The following is a 25,159-nucleotide window of genomic DNA, read 5'->3' as shown; positions in this document are numbered from 1 at the left end:
AGGACTCTTATTCTTTTTACTGATTCAAAAAATACAGAGCAATCAGCATTGGCTGATTCAAAAACAAATGACTCCTATGAACTGATTCTTTAAAGGACTTTTTCAAAAATCTCACAAACTCTGGTACCAGATTGAAACAGTCTAATGAATTCTTAACAGTGTGAAGCAAATACATTATTCAATCTGTCTATCTATCTATTATGAGTCAATTCTTTTTAGTCAATCAAAAACATATAGAGTCTGAATCAAAAACAAATGTCTCTTATGAACTGATTCAGAAACCAGACAGAATCAATCTATTGAATCACTTCATCACATCCATCAGGCTTATAAACACTCAAACTTTTACACACAAATGCTTTGTGAAGCCAATAGTTCACAATTCATAGTTTGACACATAGACATTCATAGTTCTACTTCAAAATACAATTCTGCACCCGGTTTGCCACCTCTTTTCAAATTCACAAACTGAATTAGAGTTTCAAACTATTCTTAAAGCAATTCAAATTGGATTGTTCAAATCTAAGCCTTCAGTAAGAGTGATGCTGACATCATCTCTGAACATCGCTCTTATCTCACTGACGTTCCACTCCTCATTGTGATTGTGGTGTGAGTGTTTATTTTGGCCGAACTCCAGTTCAAACAGCTCAGCCTGCAAGATGACACTAAACAAACACTAATGTCTCGCTGGTGACATCAGGGTCCTGTACAGAAACTCTCAGAGGGGTTCAGCCTACGAGACCTGTGATTTCTGTTTACACGTTACTCTTACGACAGCCTACTTCAACTGAGAGAGAATCAGAAGCACAAGAGTTGATGTAGGCCTCGTTGAGTTTATGCACCTCAGTTTTTGAGTGTAAAAAAGCATTAATTGTGGATAAATTAGGCATTGTTCACTCAAAAACTGAGGTGCATAAACTCAGATCAATGAGGCCTATGATCAATCAGTTCCAAAAAATAAATACGAAACCTGTCACAAAAGAAAGTAAAAAGACTGAATCCAAGATCTAATGATAATATTATGAGATATTTACAAAAAATTTTTAAAAAGTTGGTTGTTTTTGACCAGAAACACACATTTTAGGATATATTTAGGCGTAATATATACTATTGCTCTTATTGTGCAAAACTAGTGCACATCATTTCAAAAAGAAAAATGTTCGCCTTCAAAATCGTTCATCAATGTAGCTTTCAAGTTCCCTCGAGGCTCAATTCTAGTACGTATCATCCACTTTTCACAGTCCCAGCAATCCTGATGAACCAAATCAAGCTCTGTCCTATTTTTTTCTTATTGAATATCTTGTTTTGCTCAGAAATGCATCAGATTGCAGAAGTAAAAAGGCTTGAAAACGTTTCATGTTGATCTTAAAATGCTCTTGATGTAACATTAGAGGTTCTTCAGATCAGTGCATTTGCTACTGGCATCATCTGTTAATGCAAAAAAAAAAAAAAATCTATAAGATCTTTGAAGAACCAGAATATAGATGTTTCGGTAAGAATAAGCGTCTCCTATGGCATCAAGACAGGAAAAAATACTTTTTCTGTTCCAACTTTTATCATGTCAAAACTTTAAAACTCACACATGCCCTTCAGAGCTTCTGTAAAAGTGCTACATCGTGCAAAACATAAATAGCCAGTAGATCAGAAAGAACAGAGCAGAGAGAGCTGATGTCCTTCATACACGTTCCCTTTGAGCAGGACATGTTTACGTCCCAGGACGGGATGCAGTGAATGAGACGCCCCCTGCTGGCCGGTCAGTGTGACCTCTGTCCCTGTTGATTCTGAGCATTTCTTATCAAGAACCTGTTTTGTGTGAGTGAGAGAGAGAGTGACTTATAGTCATTCATGTTATACAGTGCATATGCATGTAATTTTAGCACATGCCAGCTGTTTCACGTGTGCCACATGCTCAGACAAGAAGCAGAGGAAGAGCAGGCCTCCGCAGCCCCAGTTCACAGCTGTGTGTCCATGTCACCATGACGGATCCACAGCTGAGAGTTTCCATACTCAGATTCTAATTATAAATTGACGTAAAAAAAATTCAAAAATAAAAATTCTGTCTTCATTTACTCACCGACAAGTGGTTCCAAACCTGTATGAGTTTCTTTCTTCTGTTGAAGACAAAAGAAGATATTCTGAAGAATGTTGGTAACCAAATCCAGTATACTATGAAAGTCAATGGCTACCGCCAACTGTTTGGTTATCAGCATTATTTAAATTATCTTCTTTGTATAAATAATGATATAATAATGACAGAATTTTCATTTTTAGGTGAATTACGGCTTTAAAGTCAACATACAACAGCATTAACAATTTTGTTATTTTACTTTTAAAATATGGTGTGAAACAGGATATTCAACAAGCAAACTGAACATGAGAATGTTAATATGAAAATTAAGTGCAAAATCTTAATGCAGCACACTTACTGACCTTCATTAGTGGTCAACCGATATTGATTTTTTTGATGGCCGATGCCGATGATCTTAGAGAGTAGCGTGGCCAGTGGCTGATATAAAGTCCATAATATCGCGCAATGATAAACACATGTACAACAAATGCTAAAATGAAATGTATATTTATTTGACATAATATTTACTAAATTAGAAATAGTTTGAAAACTATTATTAAAAAAATAAAACAATAAATCAACTTTCAAATTTAGCAACTTTTAAATTCTGTAACAGTGTAGTTTCTTTCAAAAATAAAAAAAAATAATAAAAAAAAGGATAAAAATTAAACAATCTGGTGAAAATCTGTGTGCAATCTGAATCATATTTTATCAAATAAAAAGTAGGTAGAGCAAATTTTAAATACAGTACAGAGTAACTATGACATAGTGGCCGACTGGATTTAAAGCAGCACTGTTTAAAAAATCAAGGAAATTTGTCACTTGTGAATTTGTATAATGTTTACTTTCCTTGTTTGACAGTTCTATCTAATTTATTATTTAATCAGAGACAGTAAACTTATGTCTTGGTCGATCACCTTACTTCATACCTTCGGAAATCTACTGACTGCTGACTATCTACACACAGAAGTTATCAGGGGGTTTTGGCAGGAGGTCCGGTGGGCTTGCTGGACACGTGAGAGTGCCAGAGCCACCTGCGCTCGGAACACGGATCTAGCAGCATATGCCCCTTGAGAGGAGCCAGAACCCCAGAGAACCTCACGTGACCTTTAGTCCAGGCCAGGTCACATGGTCAACACATCATGACATCATCTCTACACAATCAACCCGATACATTTGCTTTTTAAAAATGCATACAGAACCCATTTGCCAAGCACTGATGTCTGTTGCTGTTCTCTGCTTTTCAATAGTAAGACTGAGAAAAATCAAACCATTGTTTCTTAGTTCAAGTTTAAGCAATGTTCACTTGCATCACTCCATAAAAAAAAGCCATCACAGTTTTTGTTCCTGTGTTTCCTTTGAAAGAATGCTAAGATGGTACATATCAGATTAATTATTTTTATTTAAAACAGATATTATAACAAATAATTCTTAGAATGAGTAATTATTTCCAAATATAGCAATATATAAGCAATCTATTGCAAGATCATGCATGCTACAAATTATTATTTGCCACTTGCTAGATGGATGCAGGTTGCATTCATAATTCTCTTCTAAAGGCATTTTACTGGACAAAAATTAGAGATGGCCCTTAAAACTAGATTACAATATACCAAAATCATTAAGACATAAATAGTACTATTGGAATTTTATAGTTATATGCTATAAAATTATTGTTATTAAAGGGATACTCCATCCCAAAAGTTTGTCATTAATCACTTACCCCCATGTCATTCCAAACCATTCAGAACACAAATAAAGATATTTTGGATGAAAACCGGGAGGCTTGTGACTGTCCCATAGACTGCCAAATAAATAACAGTGTCAAGGTCCAGGAAAGTATGAAAAGTGTCGTCAGAATAGTCCATCTGCCATCAGTGATTCAACCGTATCGTTATGAAGCGACGAGAACACTTTTATCATGACTTTATTCAACAATTCCTCTACTCTGTGTCTCTCCAAATCATGTTTTTGTTTTCTTCGTGTACAAAAAGTATTCTTATCACTTCATAACGTTACGGTTGAATCACTGATGGCAGATGGACTATTCTGACGACACTTTTCATACTTTCCTGGACCTTGACACTGTTATTTATTTGGCAGTCTATGGGACAGTCTCAAGCCTCCCGATTTTAAATATCTTAAATTGTGTTCTGAAGACGAACGAAGCTTTTACGGGTTTGGAACAACATGGGGGTAAGTGATTAATGACAAAAGTTTCATTTTGGGATGTCAGTGTCTTTTTTCCCCCAAAATCATAAGGCCCTAAAAGAATGTAGGTTTTACATGCATATATCTGCTGCTTTTAGGTGTGCACTAGCATATTAGCCTAAAACACGTGGACTAAAAGTAAAAAAACATGATTTCAGGGGGTTTGTCGTGCATTACTTTGTCCCTGCTGTGCAATTGCTCCATTTAAGATGTTGAAGGCCACACATGATGGATTGGTCATGCACTGGATAAAGCTTACTCTCACAGTCCATGATGGACCACCTGCACCGGCTCCGCGGTCACACCTGTGAATGCCGTGAGCTGCACTCATGCATGAAGACCCCCTGAGACCACCTAAACCTCGGCATCACAGTGCCCGATGATCCATGATTCCAGACACATCCTCACGGACGGCTCGAGGAAGCCAGGGGAAATGAGCCATGCCGAAGGCCGAAGGCTCAGCTCAGGTGTGATGTGGCAGATGAGACCGATCCTCCTTCAGAATGCGGCAGACATCGTATGAGGGCGTTTAATGCCACACATTCATTAGAGGGTCTCTATTGAAGGGTGAGCAAGCAGAAACTACATGATTCATCACATCACACAGGCCTCCATTCCCCACATCAAGGACACCACAGCTACATCTTGAAACTCAAGCCAGAAAAATCTGGAACGAAACGCAATTATTTCCATCCAGTTTGACTGAGTTAGATGCAACTAAATGTTTATTCCTCCACTGACAGTTGTTGAGTTTAAATCGCAGTGGAGCATATAATGAAGACAAATGGACACTTATTGGCTACTAAAGGTCAGTGTGTGATCTGAAGAGTCTTCACACCTTTAAGGAAGTCATTTAAAGACTTGTTAATGGTGCTGTAAAACAGGGGGTTCAAAGTAGGGTTCAGAGACTCATTAAAAATTTCAGTGAAAAAAATAGTTGTCTGAATTCACAGAATTTGTGTGTTCCATTCTGTTTTTACACGGTTTACATTCAGTTTTAAATCTGCAGTAATAATAATAATTATTATTATCATTATTATTGTTGTTGTTTTATTCTATAGACAACAGGAAATAAAAACAAAAATTGTATTTTAGCATAAATTGTCATAAGACAATGTAGTCAAATAATTTGTTTTTATTATGAATTAAACAAACTGTATAATTTTAGTTCTGTGCTATATTATTATTTTTTATTTATACTACTAACATTTTTTAAATATTTGAGCTTTTATTTTTCACTACAATAATATTGTTGATTTTTTTTAATAATCACAATAAAAAATACTAATAAATTATTTTTTCAGAATATGACACTGACTGTTCTATAAGAAGGAGAAGATCAAAAGTCAAACACTATTTTTATATTAAAAATAATGTGCTTTGAAGATTCATGGAATAAATTAATAACTAGAAATGCATTAAGAATTAATGAAATAAAATCTGTTATGATTTCATGCTGACTCTCCACTTTCAAGTGGAAAAAATTACTTTTACTTCTCAGAAATGTGAATTTATAATGCTTCTTTGAAACACACCACCTTGAACATTTATAATTAAAACCAAGAGCCAGTTCAAAAATATTCATAATTACTTCATGAAAGATCCCACAGAAGCGTCACTGAGGCTCACACAGACTTTTAGGACAGAGGCAGGAAAAAAAGAGCAAAAAGTCAAATTCTCATCCATTTCTCCACAAATAAAGTATTTTTAATCAACAATGTATAAACCATTCAACAAGACCTACTTCAGTTACAATATGCTTCTGTAGAATCTTCATTTCTACAAAAATGCTTAATTACCAAATTCCTCAGCAACAATTGCTCAGTCCTATAATCCTATAAACCATAATCCCAGATTACTTATACATTTGAATATATTACAATTTTTCATAATATGTTCATTGTTCTAATCAATGACTTAAGAACAATATTCATATTTTCATGCCATTTCTGTAGCTCAGTCATGGTACTAGCAACAACAAGGTCATGGGTTCGATTCCCAGATAATGCATGCAACTGTTTAAATGCAAACCTTGAATGCAATAAAAGTCGATTTGTATAAAAGCGCTTGCAAAATGCATAACTGAAATAAACAGTATATGCAAACAGTTTCGTATATCTTTTTTTTTTTTTTCAAATACTTTTTAACTCATTTAGCAGCTGAAGTATAGTGATTCATCTCAGAGCTGGATTGCTTTAAGTCTCTAAATTGAGAAGATGAACGAGAAAAGCAGGGCAGCCACTGTTGAGCTTTATTGAGAACATAATCGCCTCTGCCCTTCGTATTGAGAGGGTGAAAGGTTCTGGATGGGGTCAGTTGAGTTTAAACGTCAGACCACTCTCTTTCTCTCTCATGCGTGCAGGCGTCTTCTGCAGTGTTTAACCTACATGTGTGCAACTGTCTGTCACTGCGCAGGATCTGTCTCTCTCTCTTCTCCTCTCCGTCTGTCTTTCATTAACCCCCCACGCCCTCAACGCTCTGTTTTTCCAGGGTGTCTCTTGCTTTCTCTCTCTCAACGGTCTAGTGGCGTATGAACAGCTGCCGGTTCGCCTGAAACTCTCTCTGGCCGTCATGCGCTCACCAGCAGATACTCAATCCCATTCAGCTGTTTTCAGCTCTGCACGATCCATTTCTGGCAGAGCGGATGAGCGCTTGCTCTCTCGGACCGTTAACGTACTGTACGCCTGAAACTGTCCTTAGGGGACAGAACGAATGCTAAACTAAATGAAATGATTCAGAATGCATTTTGCCACTGTATTGCGACTGAAAATATGATTAAAACATAAAGAAAGTGGATGTCCCACCATATATCAAATCAGAAGTTTTCTGTCTAAGCCTAGATACACAAAAACTTCTAAACGTTTGACATGCCATACACTCTTAAAGGAACAGTTCACCCAAAAATAAAGATCCAGATGATAATTAGAGACACAAACAGATCTGAAGGACCAATAACACATAAAAAAAAACTTTTAAAATCAACATAAAGTTGCAGTTTACCTCCATAATGGGACATATATTACCATTTAATATTTTAGTTGCTTATGCTCACCAAGGCATTTATTTGAAACATAAATCTTTTGTAACATTATGAAGATCTTTACTGTCGCTAAATAAAAGTGTTTATTTCCTTCAAAAAAAAAAAAGTCTTACTGACCCCGATCTTTTGAACAATAGTGCTTTTCTCATTTAATATTGATATTCAATGGGAAATAAGGGATTTATTTAATCAAGAGAGTTAAAAGTGTATGTTTCACATCAGAATGGAAACAAACTTACATACATTGTTACAACAGCTATATTTATTATTACCCATGTGGCCATAACTATATCAGTCAGTGCAGACAATCTGAAAATTGGCAAATATAATCTGATTCTCAATCACTAACTGATATGCAGCCACTGGCCTCGCTGCTCTCTAGATATCAGCATCTATACTGGCTATTACAGTAAACAACATATTGGTTGACGATGAATAAAATGCACTGATGAATTATGCACAACAAGACTAGAAATATGCATTACGGAAGCAAATAGGGTCAGTTTCGATTTCCTATTAACTTTAATAATGTAAAATAATAACAGATGCTTCTGAACGGCATCACTGTGACCCTCACGCATTTAACAACTGATCGTACAATCTCTTGCAGACGCCTGCTCATAAAACCACGCAATTAAAGATTTAAAGTCATTTTCCGCCTCCAGCAGCCTTTATGCAGGACCACATGCTGGACTCTGAAAACAGCCGCAAATGCATTCGGCCCTCGTGAGACTGCGGGGAGGCACCTGTTCTGATAAACTCACTCATTAGCCTTTAACGACGGCAACCAGGTAACCACTTCCTGTCACCGACGCGGCGTTTCACACCAGGGGAGATCTGTGGGAAGCTGAGTTGCTGTGTTTCTTCTCCAGAGGAAGTGAGTGCATGAAAATCTTAAAGGTACAGTTCACCCAAAAATAGATTACTTTCTTCTGTGTAACTTTTGTTGTCCATACAATAAATGTGCATGACAAAAAAGCATAAAGCCTAGTTTATACAACAATGTTTGCAGACTTCTTACATTGTGCGATATCGGTTTTTACCCGTCATGTGACTATTGGAAACATGATGCATTAAAAACTGTGGCTGTGAATGTGATTTTAGAGCTACAAGGAATATATTCAGTGAATTATGACTCATATTTTGGTCTTTTCCTTCTAGAAAACTATCTTCAAAAGGCTTGGAATATTATACACACTATCACAAGTTTGAAGATTTTTCAATGTTTTTGGAAGTTATGCTCACCAAGGCTGCACTGATTTGATCAAAAATACAGTAAAAAAGACAAAAATGTGAAATATTATTACAATGTAAAACCATGATTTTCAGCATTATTTGATAAATAGAAAGTTCAAGAGAACAGCATTTATTTGAAATCTATTGTAACATGTCTTTACAGTTGCTTTTGATCAATTTCCTTGCTGAATAAAAGTATTAATTTCTTTTAAAAACAATCATACTGATACCCAACTTTTAAGGGTAGTGCAAAAAATATTGGGCTATTTCTATAATATTTCCCTTATCTTTTGAGCTTGACAACCCATTATAAAATATAAAAGAGCACTCTGTACATTTTGCAAAACATCTGCTTTTGTGTTCCACAGAAGAAAGAAAACCAGGCAGATTTGTAATGACATGAGGGTGAACAAAAGATGAGCGTTTTCATCTTCTGCTGAACTCTATCTTCAAACATGCCACACGCTCACAGAAGTGGGAATGAACTCTGGTTTTCCCACACGCTGCGTCTGGAGGGAACGGGAGTGTTTGTAGCAGACTCAGGGACAGTGTTCACTCGCAGTAGTCGACATCCTCTCTCTAACACATGTTGGGAATCGGCACGGCTTTGATCGTGTGTCTCGGTAACCTTGTTGTCACATCAACGGTTTCTGGTTTTAAACCCCACTGTGACGGGCTCGTCTCTCTTCCTCCTGTCTTCCTCTCTGTTCTTTCTCTTGACTTCCACCTCACATCTTTCCACACTCATCTTACTGGGTTCCTCTGCCCTTCTTTGTCTGTGTCTCCCTTTAATGACTCACAAATGACTACAATGAATCAAACAAAAATAGAATGGTTCTTGAGAACAAAAGCTTACTTTTTAAACATAAACTAAAAACAAATTTGGTGTAGAAACAACTGGTGTAAGCATTTTTTACAGTATAATGTAAACAAAAAAAGTTATTCAACCAATAACAGTTTTGTTTAAAGGGATACTCCACCCCAAAATGAATTTTTTGTCATTAATCACTTAAGGAACTAACTGATCTCTGCTTCGTTACAGTTTGCACATATTTGTTTAGTCGCGAACGTTGATCTGCCTTCAAAACACCAGGTAAAAGAGTCGCGCGATAACATGCGTCATCACTACAACACGGCATAAGTTCTGGCTTTTGTTCACACAGCGCTCATTCCGGGACTGAACCCGGCAATGTTACTAGGTCCCCGACCCGGGTTCAATCCCGGAATCAATCCCGGGACGTGTTTGCTTTCACACAGAAGTCGACCTGGCAATGTTCCGGCAATTTGCCGGGTCCGACATACAGTGTGAAAGGGGCTATAGAAAGAGAATGATGTGCGCCAAATCGAATATTTCCAAATATTTCAATGGTTGCGGACGAAATAACTCAAATTGAGAGCCTGTGCAAACATAATGACATGTGAAATAAAACGTCCTTGTGTATTAAAGAAGAGTGGCTTGATTAAGTGGTGGAAATAGCAGAGGATGGGCACAGATTTAAACAAAAAACTTTTTCCAACATTAATTATAAATTAGTATATTAGAATGATTTCTGAAGGATCATGTGACACTGAAGACTGGAGTAATGATGCTGAAAATTCAGCTGCGCATCACAGGAATAAATGATATTTTAAAGTATATTAAAATAGAAAACTTTAATTTTAAATTACAGTATTTCACAATATTATTTTGTAAAATAATATTCAGTATTTTTTATCAAATAGATATAGCCTTGATGAGCATAAGAAACTTCTTTAAAAAAACTTAACTGATCCCAAACCTTTGAGCGGCAGTGTATTATACTGTATAAATCTTTTCTCAGGTAGCCTAAAATGTGCATCATTTTAGTAACATCAAGGTTCAAATCAAATATAAATAGCAGATTAAAGTTAAATGTTACGCACTTTTCTTGTGTGTGTGCTGTACAGGTCTGGTATAAAGAATGTTTTTGCTCAGGTGGCTGAAATGTCTGCCCAATAGAGAAAAGTTTTGCTCAGCAAGAAAAAAATTTAGAAGGAACATTGCTGTTGAGGAACCAGAATAATTAAAGGAATAGTTCAATGCTGAAATCGTTCTCACCCTCAGGCAATCCATGATGCAGATGAGTTTGTTTCATCGTCAGATTTGGAGAAATGTAGCATTACATCACTTGCTTACCAATGGATCATCTGTAGTAAATGGGTGCCATCAGAATGAGAGTCCAAACATCTGATAAAAACTTTGCAAGTAATCCACGCCACTCCAGTTCATCAATTAACATCTTGTGAACTGAAAAGCTGTGTGTTTGTAATAAACAAATCCATCATTTACACATTTAAACTTTAAACCATCACTTCTGGCTACAATATGAGTCCTTAATCCATGAAATGCTTCCTCCAATAAAAAAGTCCATCTCCTGGTGTCCACTCACATCAAAATCCACCCACATACAGTACTTTTTTAGAGCTGTTTTGGCTTGTGAACCGTGTTGATCTGGGCATATTTCTCTCCTGATTCAGATGAGGTGACTTTTTCAATGGAGGAAGTGTTATTATGGATTATGGACTTCATGAATGGTTTAAAGTTAAAACACCTTACTGATGGGTTTGTTTCTTAATTGCTGGACTGGAGTGGTGTGGATTACTTGTGGATTATTGTGATGTTTTTAGCAGCTGTTTGGACTCTCATTCTGACGGCACCCATTCACTGCAAAGGATCCATTGGTGAGCAAGTGATGTAATGCTAGATTTCTCCAGTGTTAACAAATTATATTGTAAACTATGATGGTTATATGAAGCGCCAGCTCTCCTCCTCCCTCCAGCACACCTGTTTTGTATAAGCTCTCTGATTTAATGAGAGTATCTGTGGCTGATCAAGCACCATGTCGCTGTAACGCTGTGTCATTTATCAAATCTGTCAGAGTTGCATGCAACGTGTTTGTTTCATTAGCGCTCGCATCATATAATCACTGTGACTGCGTCCACCAAACCCGCACGGAGTCTCATTTCATATCGCTTACCGGGTCCATGATGAATAAGCTTTGAACTATTAATGATCGTCAACATGCAATTAAGCAATGCACACAATAACATAATCATCACTCGCACACGAATACTTTTAGCATCAGGAGGCAAAGAGAGACTGATTGTTTTCTGTGTTAATTAAGCACTTTACCAATGATGATGAGTTCAGAGAAAGAAAGAAAGAAAGAAAGAAAGAAAGAAAGAAAGAAAGAAAGAAAGAAAGAAAGAAAGAAAGAAAGAATAGCCTCTATTGTTCAGGTTTTGTCTCCTTAGACTAATTGACCCAAACTCTACATGGGTGGATACCATAAAGCCAAACCCAGGTCATATCTTATCCCCAAATTTTCAGAAAAACAATATTTGCACAAGTAATTTTGCATTATGGCATAAATTTTTATAACAATTAAGCATATTTACCCCAATAATTCTCTTTACTGTAATGCATCTGGACATTTTGAGATTTTTTAATAAATATTTCTAATGGCATTATTTTCATGGTTATTATCATTAGATCATCATTACTGTCATTTTATACAATATTACATAAAGTACGCTGCAGTGATTTTTATTTATTTAAAAATAGCATAAATAAAAGGTAGTACAAAAATAGTAACAATGTATTCATTCTCTACATTTAAAAAATGCATATACTATTATTACATCATTGTAATGAGAATGTAGAGGGAACTGTACATAAAAAGTAAATAAATCTTGGTCCTAAAATAACCTTAATTTGCTTGGGTTTCAAAATATGTTCTGTTAATGCATCTATCAATAAAGCACAAACATCTCCCAAAAAAAGCTTTTCTGAGCATGCATATGCAACTTAATATAAGTGACCTGACAATGTTCAAGGATAATTTAAGGGCCATATCAGGTAAAGCCTGTGTTTTAAATAAACAACTGTGCAGTTGGACTTTTGCGCGCCCGTGATGCCCAAAAATGCTGTTTGACTAAGTAGGCAGCGTACTTGTTCTTGAGCCGCAGCCACACAGTCATGTGAAAGTTGTAAGTGCACAAAGCCGTTGTAGTAAATTTGCTCTTACCGGCTGTAAACATGCTCCCGGCGCAGCAGACAGTCAGCACGGACACAACATGCGCGCAGACCGCGGGCAGGAGCGCACGCCTCTGGCTGTACCGGGTGGACATGGTGCCCCACCGGAGATCCACACCGACGATCCACGCGGATCACGGCTGCGCGACCATAATATAGAGCAGGACAGACGGACAGCAGCTGAGGACTTCCGACACTTCCTGAAATGTGAGACTCTCAGAGCGCGCTACACATCAGCTTTCCATGAGCGCACGAGCCATATGAACTCAAGCGCGCGCGCGCATGTGTGTGTGTGTGTGTGTGTGTGCGCGCGCGCGCGAGCGAGCCGCTGTGTGGACGCCTCTGATTTTGAATAAGAAAAGACCAGACACGACGGTAACAGTTTACAGCAATGTTCATTAAAGTTCAAGGTTATCAGATGGAAAAAAGAAGGTATCATTAAAGTGTTGCTCAAGGTTAGTCTTTAAACATGCATTGATGGGAAATGCAGTCAAAGGTGTTGATATGGGAGTATTGTCACTTGTTTGAAAGTGTTTATGTTTAAGTAAGAGAAGAAAAGCTTTTTTAAAAACTCGGAATGTTTAAGTAAATAAATAAATGAAATAAATAAATATAAAATGTATTTTAATTTATAAAATAAATTCAATCATTCATTCATTACTTTAAGTAGCATACATTTAGACAGAATATGAATTTGTGTTCCATAACATTTCTATTATAATATGCATTATTTGGCATTTAAAAGTTATAGTGTAAAGAGTGAGTTGAAAGGCCAACAAACCACATATTGATCAAAACGATCAATGTAAACATTATTATCTTCTATGGAAAAGACTTTTAAAGAGTGAGTTGAAAGGCCAACAAACCACATATTGATCAGTTCGATCCAGTGGTAATCATTTTCATTAAAAGCTGATAATTAATTGAAATGGTCATTATGCTGTCTAAACCCATGATTAGAATATCAGAAAATATATCAATTGTTAGATATCAGAAATGCATTGAGCCAAATGATTTCAAAGACTGTTTTGTGGTTACTTAATTTAAATTTTGTGGTTGACCTCTTGTGACCTCTCATGATATCAGTAAAGAAGTAAATTAATAATGCAGATGGTCTGCTCTGTTTAAACCACAGTTAGAGTTGCATGCTGGGGCAATACTAGTGCACTGAGATTTACTGCAGCACAAGAGCAATAATGCAGGTGTGAAATCACCACACATCCATGATGAACCTGTGCATTATTTAAAAGCCGAAACAAATAAAGAACACGAAAGGAAGCTCAGACTCCACACGCAGGAGAGATCCGAGCACAATAACAACATCAACAGCGTTCGGTTTGTAGCCACATGAATGCAACCTCATTTCGAAAGAGCAGAATACTGTGATTTCATCATTCTGTTCTTGCATTGCCCCGATTTCAAAAGAGCAGACAGGAATGGATCCAACTTTAAGAGACAGCAGAAATCCATTTGAAACACGTCTTCGTCTCAAAGATCGTCCCATAGCTGGAGAAAAGAAACAGACTTTAACATCCAACCTCCATTTAGACAGCGATTGGCTTTAAAGAATGATTAAATTAAGTATTTATGCATGAATAAGAGTCAGAGTGAAACAATAAGTCAGAATAAGGATATTACTTCATGTATTTCACTGTCCACTAGGATTATTTTCATGAATTGTTCATGGGGCACTCTGAAACAGGAGCATTTCACATTTCAAAAAGGTGACTTATAAGGATTTAAATTTCTTCACAGTTGAAAGAAAACATTCTATAAGACAAATTAAATTGCTATAATTATCAATATTATTTTAATAAATTGCAGTAATTTTTAAAAAATTAAATGAATAAATAATTATCAAAAATATGAAAAAATAAAATATTTCACACATATACATACATATATACCAGTGTTATTTTAGTATAATTTAAATAATATTCATTTTTTTGTTAAAATTTTGTATTATTTTTAGTTTTAGCATTTTTTCATCATTTTTATTAGTTATTATTATTTTGTGTTTTTGTCATTTTTATTAGTTTTTTAATATGTTCATGTGGTTTTTAATTTTTCTTCAGTTTTTGTTTTAGTTATGAAGTTAAACTAAATGAAAATGAAAAATGCTGCATATATATATATATATATATATATATGTATATATATATATATATATATATTATATATATATATATATAATATATAGAAAGAGAGAGAGAGAGAGCATTGTTAAGTAATGAGTGACTGTGTCTGATCGATTTTACAAAACAGTCATGATCACAGGGTTAAAATATATTTATGAGAACCCAACAAAAGCATCAAATAAATAATATAAATTAACATAAAGTTACTAGATTTTGGGGTATTTAGGGAAATGCCTGTAACAGCCCACAGTAAAAATACTCCAAGTCAGTACTTACTCATATGTTAATGAGGAACACAAAAGGACCCATTTGCTAGAATGGCCCTCATGGGCCCCGAGTTCTTTGTTGACGTAATTCAGAGGTTCTGGGATTGTCCCGTCCCATCCCGGGGTCAATGTACCAGCTGTCTTCAGGTGTGAAACAGACTCCAGACGAGCTCCTGTGATAAAGAAGGGTCAGTGTTCACCATATACATGTCCAATAAACTTCACTGCACGCTTTCACCTGTGCCGTCCATTCACTGCAGTGGGGAAAAAAACAAGAAATGCTTTATGATCGATTACCTGCGGTGTCTCTATTTCACCTGATGAAGTAATCCTTCAGTTCTGCTATCGAAGAAGGGGTCTGGTTCACATATCTCCAGGTAGGGACCTCAGCAGGGGTGATCGGGTCCATCAGACTTTACAATCCCAGACAACAGGGTTTCTAGTTTCACGAATGCCTTTGAAAGATCCTATTGCTCATTCAGCATGTCATTTTTAAAAGTTTGTAAAACCCTCTTGTATCTAAGGAACCACATTTATTCTCAGAGAAAAGGCGATTTATGGGTTTATGTGGTTCGCTCTGATTCTAGGTCAGTATTTTTGCTGTAGTAATCAACATCCTGCTATGATTCATCACGGCTCTTCATCCGAGGCCAGAAGAAGTTTCTCAAGAGCAATATTCATCCATCCATCTAGCCGAAATGTATTTGATTTCCTGTTATTTAGGACTGTGCTTTTAGGATTCTGTCATTTTTATTAGCATCAAACTCAAAGCCCAGAATACTGAGAAAAGCCCTGCTGCAAAAACACATCAATATTCGGCAAGACATTAGGAAAAGACTAAATGTAGTTGGCCTCGAAGACAAAATCTGCTCTGAGATTTGTGCTAAAAGTTTAACAGGAATATAAGAAGGCATAAAACATGCGTTTTTTTATTTTTTGAAGCACAAAACTGAAATGTCAACACTGGCATATAAATGGAAACTCTAGGGGGCTGTTCAAGCAGGAAACGTTCTTGCGTTTTGTCTGCAATGTTTTCTACCTATACATCAGATGGATTTCTTTTGGCCACTGCATTGCATCTTATGTACTAGGGAATGCATATTTAACCTGTGAATCATTTTAATATAAAAAATTATTTGGTTTAAATAACTAAAACTGAAATTAAAATGAATAAAAATAGTCGTATTAAAAAATAATGTCAAAAACACAGTAAAAATTATAAAAACTTTACCTAAAATTAAATTGTAAACAGAAATTTCACAATAAAAACTAATTCAGAATATTATAGTAGAAACTGTAAAATAACATTGGCACAAATGTTTGCTTTCTAAGATGGTGTGTCAAGTTAAAAGGGGTTTCCCAAAATGCAGGGATTTTTGAGTTTATGAAAAGTTAATAGTTATTGTTAATTAAAATGTAAATTAATAAAACATAATAAATAATAAAAAAACAAACAAAATAAAACAGATACAATAAAAGATTAAATATTTTAGTCTATTTGTTTAGTTCCATAACTGTCTGTCATTAGAGAACTGGGTTGTTAAATTATTAAAATATCAAGGACTTCAAGCAATTAAAGATTTACTATTTCTAATGTTTTTGATTAAACAGATTCAGTTAAGAAAAAAAAAGTTTGTGAATCTCAGGCATAAAACATATGTCATATTTATGCCTATTTACCTGAATAACATCTTCTAAAATTCTAGCGCACCCTTGAGTAACCTGTAAATGCAAATATGACATAAACAGACAATTTTATTGCTGCATTGCTTAGACGAATTTGATGTTTCCCCATTCAAAGAAATAAAAGCTGTTACTTGCATGTCAGAAATAGTGTTACAAAGACGGCCACTGAGTGAAATGACTTTCCTTATAGGGACTTACAGGGATAATTTGTCCAAAGGCTGAGCATTTGCACTTACATTTCTGTACTTGTGTAATGTCTGGTCTAAAATGCATCTTTTTACACACAAAGGAAGCTACATTACTCCACTTCACATCTTCTGGCCCAATCTTTTGATTTTGAAATGTGATAGTTAAGATACCAAACAAAGTGATAGGACATAATATAAAGTCTATCAAGTCAAGTTTTACTGCAAGGCTTCAGTTTATAACTCGACTATTGCGCAGTCGTGTCCCGTCTAAGCAGGCACATGTGGGACAGTCTCGGCTCATTCAGAGAGAGGACAAAAGCCTCTTTCACCCCGTGCAAGCACTCGGCTCCATTAGTGATGCATTCTTATTCAGACGAGGTCAAATTCCTTTTGCTCCCGGCTAATGGCTCGGAGAGACACGGACAGAGGAAGGCTAGTGATGTCATAATGAGCCCGCAGAACCTACGACTGCATGAGAGCGGGATCAGGCCCTTCATGTTATAAGAATGTCTTCAAATGTTGGATTTTAGGCTTTTAGCGATGAGGACCGGAGCCGTAATGTGCTCTTTTATGTTGTGTCTCTTACATAATATAATATGACAGGGATAGAGGCACAGAAAGGGCAAACAATCTGTCTATATGGCAACTGTAGCATCTCTGAGAAGCCAAAAGACTCTCCTGATGTCCTGTGTTTGCCATGTGATACTGTTGAGAATCTGTAGGACTGAAAAATGCAACGTTTCTATAAAATATGAAGCAGCAAACACTGTTTTCAACATGGATAATAATCATACATTTTTCTTGAGCAGCAAATCAGAATATTAGAATGATTTCTGAAGATCATGTGACACTGAAGACTGGAGTAATGATGCTGAAAACACAGCTGCGCATCACAGGAATAAATTACATGTTAAAATATATTCAAATTGGAAACAGTTGTTTTAAATTGTGATAATATTTCAAATTTGTTACAGTTTTTACTGTATTTTTGAGCAAATAAATGCAGCATAGCTGAACATAAGCCTAGCTGTAACATTAAAACCATAATTATTCAAAATGTTTAACCAGTAATGTATGTAAAGAGAGAGAAGATGTAATCCAGAGCCACAGAAATGAGGCTGCAGTCCATGTTTGAGGCACATTCGTTCTGGAAGGAACTATTCCATAACATTTCTAACTAATGTCATGTCATATTTTTCAAGGGCCGGCATGAGAACTGTGGAGTGAGGAGAAACACGAGTCCAAGGCGATGTCAGTGATTTCCTCCCCTCTGCAAAATCTGCTCCAGAAGTTTCTGCAAAAAAATAAAATAAATAAATAAAAAGCCTTTGGTCAGTTTTATTCCAAACGTCCATCATTTGTGGTCAGCAAGAGTTGGACACACCAAATGTTTTTGTCGAAACACATCATAATTAATACGAGATGTCTGGGTGATTCTTTTATCCCATAAGGTGCTTTAAAGAACAAATGCTGCATAAAAAGGCAATCATTGTAGTTTTAAGGAATTGTAGCATCTACTGTTTCTCATGAGTGTTGAAAGGTTCAGTTTGCAAAAATTTTCTCTATGGCACTTTCCCCACCAAAACTTTCCCTTCTGTAATATATGTGTTAAAGGAATAGTTTACTCAAAAATGACATCTGAAAATGTAGATGAGTTTGTTTCTTCATCAGATTTGGAAAAATTCAGCATTCCATCACTTGCTCACCAATGGATGCTCTGCATTGAATGGGTGCCGTCAGAATTAGAGCCGACGATCTTGATAGATTTGTTTCTTACAAACATTTCACTTTCCACTTCACAAGATGTGAACTGATGGACTGGAGTGGTGTGGATTATTGTGATGTTTTTATCAGCTGTTTGGGCTCTCATTCTGACGGCACCCATTCACTGCAGAGGATCCATTGGTGAGCAAGAGATGCAATGCTACATTTCTACAAATCTGTTCCCATGAATAAACGAACTCATGGCCTGAGGGTGAGTAAATTTTCCAAATGTACTTGATCAAGGACTGGATCAGATTTTCCAGCATGTGAGATGAATGTTCATCTCAACAGACGTATGTTGAAGAATCGCCCATAAAAAGAGAGAGAAACAGAGAGGGAATATAGGGCAAATCTCCAGCCTCATGACAGACACACACATTTATTGTCTATATTTGTGTGTGTGTGTGTGTGTGTGTGTGTGTGTGTGTGTGTGTGTGTGTGTGTGTGTGTGTGTGTGTGTGTGTGTGTGTGTGTGTGTGGTATCATCATGTGCATGTGCAGTGATTTCATTGGCAGTGGATGGGTGTTCATTCCTGTGAACAGTGGCTCTATACACACACAGCACAATGAAGCTCTTTACAGCACTGCCAACCAGAGAGCATTCAAAACACACACACACACACGTTTGCACACAGAATATTTTCCTATTATTTGTCTCTCACATGCACACCTTTATACACACACCACCATCATTGTATAAGTACAATGTTATCAGTACATAATGATGTTAAAACACATACCATATAAATAAAGGATGAAACTTCAGCCCTGTCCAGAACAGCATACTATCAAAAGTTATCTTATGATGAAACTAATGAAGGAGTTTATGATGAAACTGTTGAAAGAGTTGCCATATGACAAAAATAGGTGAGCAGAATACATGTACATTTCTGTGTATATATGAGTACGTTTGAGTAAGTCAAGACTCAGTTTCATATAATCGCTGGTGATTTTCTGAGCAACCTACAATAATATTCTGGTCCATTGTGACATCTGGTGGCCAGAAAGTATGATGTACACTGATTGAGGTCATCATAGAATTATATATATATATATATATATATATATATATATATATATATATATATATAAATTTTTTAATATATATAATATATATATATTATATATATATATATATATATATATATATATATATATATTGGGAGTCACCATATATATTATAATAAATAAAACTAAGCACAATGTTTAAAAATTTATTACATATTAAACAATCAGAAACAAGTATTGGGAATCACCTATGAGCTGTAATATAATACACACACACACATCTGGCTCTGTTTCATCTCTGGTATGATTCACCTTAATCTAATGCCCACAGGTTTTAATTAACCCCAGGATGTCGTCAGAAAAATCACACTTTAATGTGGTGTCAGTAGAAGTCTGACACAGCTCACCCCCCAGACACAGGTCAGACTCTGACCCTGACAGGTTTGGGTTTCAGGTCTGCTCTTGAGCCTTCAGAAAACTGAGACTTTCAAAATAGCGTCATGCCATTGTGTGTGGAGAACACAGTTTATACCCAAACAACATAACCTGGCGTTTCCCAAACTGGGATGCATCGGTTAATGAAAAGCTAACAATTGAATCACAAAAATATAAAATTACAATTTTATTTACTTATTACTTATTTTATTTATTTATAATTAAGTGAATAATAAAATGTAATTAAATCATTTAAAATAAAAATAAGTCTAAATAAAACACTTTAAATATTATACTAAATTTTTATGCAATATTATAATATTGGATTAATAATATTTTATTTGTTTTCCTGCATGTCATGCAATTATTAACCGAAATCAGAGAATTGTGAATATGCGGATGTGTTGTTATAATATTAAAACGTGTTGTAAAATGTCAGAGGTACTTGTTTTAGGTCAAAGTAGTTTAGCTGACAGAAAGGTTTGGGATCTATCCCTCTATCCAAGTACATGTGACAAACAACATGACTTTTTTTTATTGGTTTCTATTATATTGTTGTTGTTGTTATTGTTGATTCCGTTTCTTTTATTATCATTAACAACAAAAAAAAAATATTTCAATTTTTATTAATGGAAATAAAGCTGAAAGCTGATATATACCTATTTATTTATATTTCCAGATAGCACTAAAATGACCAACTTTTTATTTCAAATGAATCAAAAATGAAATACAACTAAAACTGAAATAAAAATAACTTGAACCTATTATTTAAAAAAAAAAAAAAACTTCAAATAAATTACATATTTATATTATTTAAAAACTGATAACAAAAGCCCACAATTACTAAAGATGAAAACTAAAATATAAAAAGCAAATTAAAAATGTTAATAAGAACTATAATAGTATATAAGTAATACTAAAATAACATTGCTGTGACATCACTCTCATTGGGTTAAAATCAATATTTCAAATCAATATCTATATCTATATATCAATATCTATCTGTCTATCTATCTACCTATATATATATATATATATTGTGATTGTGTGCACCAGGTTTGGACATTGTGTAAGGATTTATTGATCTCACTAAGTATGAACAGCAATAATAGTGATGCTTGACATAAACAATAACATAAACAAATGCTTTTCAAAAGCTGCCAATCAAAAGCATCATTCTGAGCAGAGTTGATTGTTACCAGTCGGTGTGATGTGTGTGAATGTGAAGACAGGCCTAGAAATGTGTTTTCTGACAGAAAATGTGTTGAATATCCCTCTCTGCGTCAGGGCCTAGTCTATATTTAGAGCGACTAAGAGCTGTTTAGGAACAAAATGCATCAGCCAAAATCAATTCCCACTGCTTAAGGGGCGGAACGGGCTTAGAGAAGGCGTCCTCCTCCGGTCCGATTGAATTAGGGGAAATTTCTTAAGATAAACGCACACCTTGCGACGGCGGATTGGAAAAGCGTCACTTTCAGGATTAATGCTGAGAATGAATCTAATTCGTTGAACCAGGTAACGGCGACTCAAAACGCCTGTGCTGTAATGATTGCTGATCCGAGATCAGTCTTCACTCCTAACTCCTCTAAACTGCTCTCAGATCAGTCCTACACATCTGCAAACAATACGTCTACCTTTTTAAAGAGCTCTGCCCGCAGCCTGTTGGTCCGAGATGCCAGTTTTCTTTTCTCCTCTTCTATTCTCCTCTTTTCTTCCTCTCTCCTCTTCTTCACCTCAGGCAGCTGGTTATAACTCCTGTCAACCAAAACTCGTAGTTAGCGTGCGTGTCATTGTAGCTGCAGTTTATAAATGAGCACTGACACAGAGCAAATGGAACGGAAAAGACAGTGTTGCAGAAGAAAGTGGTGCCTGTGCATGCAAAAGTCACTGCAATGAGGCCAGGGTGTTGCTAGGGTGTTCTGGTGGTTGCTAGGTTATTTCAAGTGATTTTCAGAATGTTTTGGGGTGTTCTGTGTGGTTGCTAGGGTGTTTCGAGTGGTTTTCAGAATATTTTTGAGGTCCTCTGGATGTTGTTGGGGTCTTCTGGGTGTTGTTGGGGTGTTCTGTGTGGTTGCTAGGGTGTTTTGAGTGGCTTCAGAATATTTTTTAGGTCTTCTGGGTGTTGCTAGGGTGTTGTTGGGGTGTTCTGTGTGGTTGCTAGGGTGTTTCGAGTGGCTTCAGAATATTTTTTAGGTCTTCTGGGTGTTGCTAGGGTGTTGTTGGGGTGTTCTGTGTGGTTGCTAGGGTGTTTTGAATGGTTTCTGAACATTTTTGAGGTCCTCTGGGTGTTGCTAGGGTGTTGTTGGGTTGTTCTGTGTGGTTGCTAGGGTGTTGTTGGGGTGTTCTATGTGGTTGCTAGGGTGTTTCGAGTGGCTTCAGAATATTTTTTAGGTCTTCTGGGTGTTGCTAGGGTGTTGTTGGGGTGTTCTGTGTGGTTGCTAGGGTGTTCTGAGTGGTTTCAGAATGTCTTAGGGGTGTTCTTGGTGGTTGCTCTAGTGTTTAGTGGTTTGAGTGGTTTTCAGAATGTTTTGGGGGTCTTCTGGGTGATTTCAAGGGTATTTTGGGTGATTGCTACTGGTATTTTCTTACTGGCAATGCAAATAAAATCCACATTTGAGTCTCTCTGATAGTCTGGTTTCTCTTTCTATAAAGTTTAATTTAAAAAAAGAACCAAGAAACAAAGATTTCTTCAAAAGAAAAAGAACCTATCATATTTCTGTTGATCTTTTGTGAGATCAGAATACATCAGAGACAGAATTAAAAGGGTCATATGATGCGATTTCAAATTTTCCTTTCTCTTTGGAGTGTTGCAAGCTCTTGTTGAATAAAGAAGATCTGTGAAGTTGCAAGGACTAAAGTCTCAAATCCAAAGAGATATTCTTCATAAAAGTTAACACTCGTCCACGCCCCCCTGAAGCGGCTCGTTCTAACACGACCCCACATATCTACATCAGTATGCGGGAAGATATGCATAATGACGCCTAGATGTTCACGCAAATAAAGAAGGCGTACCTTTTATTCTCGTTGTAGTATTGTTGTTGCCGCTGCCATGTCGTATAGACGCTGTGTGTTTCACTGTGAAAGCGAAACTACTTTGTTTGGCCTTCCAAAAGAGGATGATATCTGCTTCGTCATGCCTGAGGCTGATCCGTGCTGATCGCTAAGGAATAAAATTAACTTTGTGCTGTGGATCGCTGAATCGGCTTTCAACGTGGACGAATGGAGTGCAGCCCGGGGCGGTCACATGTGGTTGCCGCAAGACCAAGGTATGTACGCTCCTTCGTAGAATCCGCCTGCTGCACCGTTCTCAAGCCGCCCGCCTCTGTTCACTCAAGCCGGCCGCGGCTTACTCAAGGCCGCGGTGTGTGACGCTGTTTCTTTGAGAAAGCAAACTACTTTGTTTGGCCTTCCAAAAGAAGACACGACTAGAAATCATGTTTATATCACGTTTATAATGGGTTTTATGTTTATGTCTCGTCGCTCCAGCCGGACAGAGCATCACATTATGTTAAGAGGCGTAACATTTCCATCACACACTTGAGGCATTCGGCCAATCACAATGCACTGGATAGCTGGCCAATCAGAGCACACCTCGCTTTTCAGAACAATGAGCTTTGTAAAAATCGATGCATTTCAGAAGGCGGGGCATAGAGGAGAAACAATAATGTACAGTATGTGGAAAATAATGTGTTTTTTTAACCTTAAACTGCATTAACACATTTCATTACACCAAATACACAACATAATATTTTTTTAGCAGCATCATATGACCCCTTTAAGAAACAAACATTGAATATTTACACAGTTATCTGACATAACTGGCTTTGTTTTTCAGTCATTGGCGGTTTAAATCAAACTTATGAACACAGGCACTCATTCGTGCAGAATCCATCCAGCCGTGCATCGGGGAGCTTTAATTCGGAAGCACAGTGAGACCAGATCTAATCGGATGATGTTTCATTCAGCAGCAACAAAACAAATAAGCTGTGAAAAGCACAATCAGGCCGGCAAAACTCTGTGGCTGCAAGGACACACACAACACCTTCAATACAGATAGAACTGATACACCTGTGTGTGTGTGTGTGTGTGTGTGTGTGTGTGTGTGTGTGTGTGTGTGTGTGTGTGTGTGTGTGTGTGTGTGTCTGTGTCTGAAAGACAAATAAAGCAGGAAAGGTGTTTCTCAAAACAGGAATTGGCATGTTCTTTACCTCCTGGACCGCAGCTGTAGACTCTTTCCCATGATGCTTCTGTCTTTGGATTTCACAAGGCTTCCTGCAGAACAAAAACACACACACAATAATTGGGGTTTCTGCATAGGTAAACTCTAATTTAATGACAAAATTATACTGAAGAAACTGTAGAATCTATGATTAAATGTTGGTAAAACATTAACTTGTTATGGATCCCCAAAAATCAGAAAATGAAGTGGTGCACCCATTTATTGTTAATCTACAATCAAGTCTCATTTTGAAAAATTACAAGAAGCAAGCCTTCTGTTTACAATATGTCCTCTGCAGGAATAATCAAGCCAACATTATATTTATGCATGCAAAAAGCACTACAGATTTCCAACAGCTGTTATTTAAGCTATACACATACCTTTGCATGTTTATGTAATATTTTGTCTAATTTGATTATGCATTCAGCTGTCCATGTTAACAGCCATTCAGATTCTGTACGTGCGCCGTATAAAACAATGAGACGCCATGTGTTATACAGTGATTTCAATACAATTAAAAACACTTTAACCAGCCTAATGTGGTTTGCTGTTCTCAAACTGATTTCTACTGGTCAGATTTGATAGTTTTAGATATTTAGAGCACAGGAAGAGAAACTACAGCAGCTAGAAATACAGCTAAACCACATGAGTTGGCTTATAATATATATCTAATAATATATATATATATATATATATATCTATCTACAGTATATATATATTTAGTAATATAGACTACTATATATACAGAGATATATATATATATATATATATATATATATATATATATATATTATATATATATATATATATGCAACAACAACAATAATAATAATAATTTTACAACAT

General features: G+C 36.2%; 2 protein-coding genes and 1 long non-coding RNA gene across 4 annotated transcripts in view; 1 reads left to right on the top strand and 2 right to left on the bottom strand.

The window, feature by feature from the left end:
• The window catches only part of LOC109077226 (disintegrin and metalloproteinase domain-containing protein 12-like), a 93,825-nt gene extending 80,922 nt beyond the window's left edge, over positions 1-12,903 (bottom strand). The window contains exon 1 of the mRNA XM_042735998.1: positions 12,602-12,903. Coding sequence (XP_042591932.1) covers positions 12,602-12,704 — 103 coding nt within the window. The 5' untranslated portion in view covers positions 12,705-12,903. The remainder of the gene's footprint in view (positions 1-12,601) is intronic.
• Positions 12,682-18,196, top strand: LOC122139289. The gene is made up of 2 exons (XR_006156186.1): positions 12,682-12,816; positions 18,090-18,196. It is a non-coding gene; the product is annotated as an uncharacterized LOC122139289 (long non-coding RNA).
• cb12h10orf90 (chromosome B12 C10orf90 homolog) overlaps positions 17,827-25,159 on the bottom strand; it is a 25,192-nt gene continuing 17,859 nt past the window's right edge. For both annotated transcript variants that reach the window (XM_042735999.1, XM_042736000.1), the window contains exons 9-11: positions 24,303-24,366; positions 21,729-21,849; positions 17,827-18,181 (exon numbers count right to left, since the gene is read on the bottom strand). In XM_042735999.1, the coding sequence (XP_042591933.1) occupies positions 18,140-18,181; positions 21,729-21,849; positions 24,303-24,366 (227 nt within the window). In that variant the 3' untranslated portion in view covers positions 17,827-18,139. The remainder of the gene's footprint in view (positions 18,182-21,728; positions 21,850-24,302; positions 24,367-25,159) is intronic.

This window comes from Cyprinus carpio, chromosome B12, assembly GCF_018340385.1.
Source record: "Cyprinus carpio isolate SPL01 chromosome B12, ASM1834038v1, whole genome shotgun sequence".
Classification (NCBI taxonomy): domain Eukaryota; kingdom Metazoa; phylum Chordata; class Actinopteri; order Cypriniformes; family Cyprinidae; genus Cyprinus; species Cyprinus carpio.
This window is presented reverse-complemented; position numbering and strand designations above follow the sequence as displayed.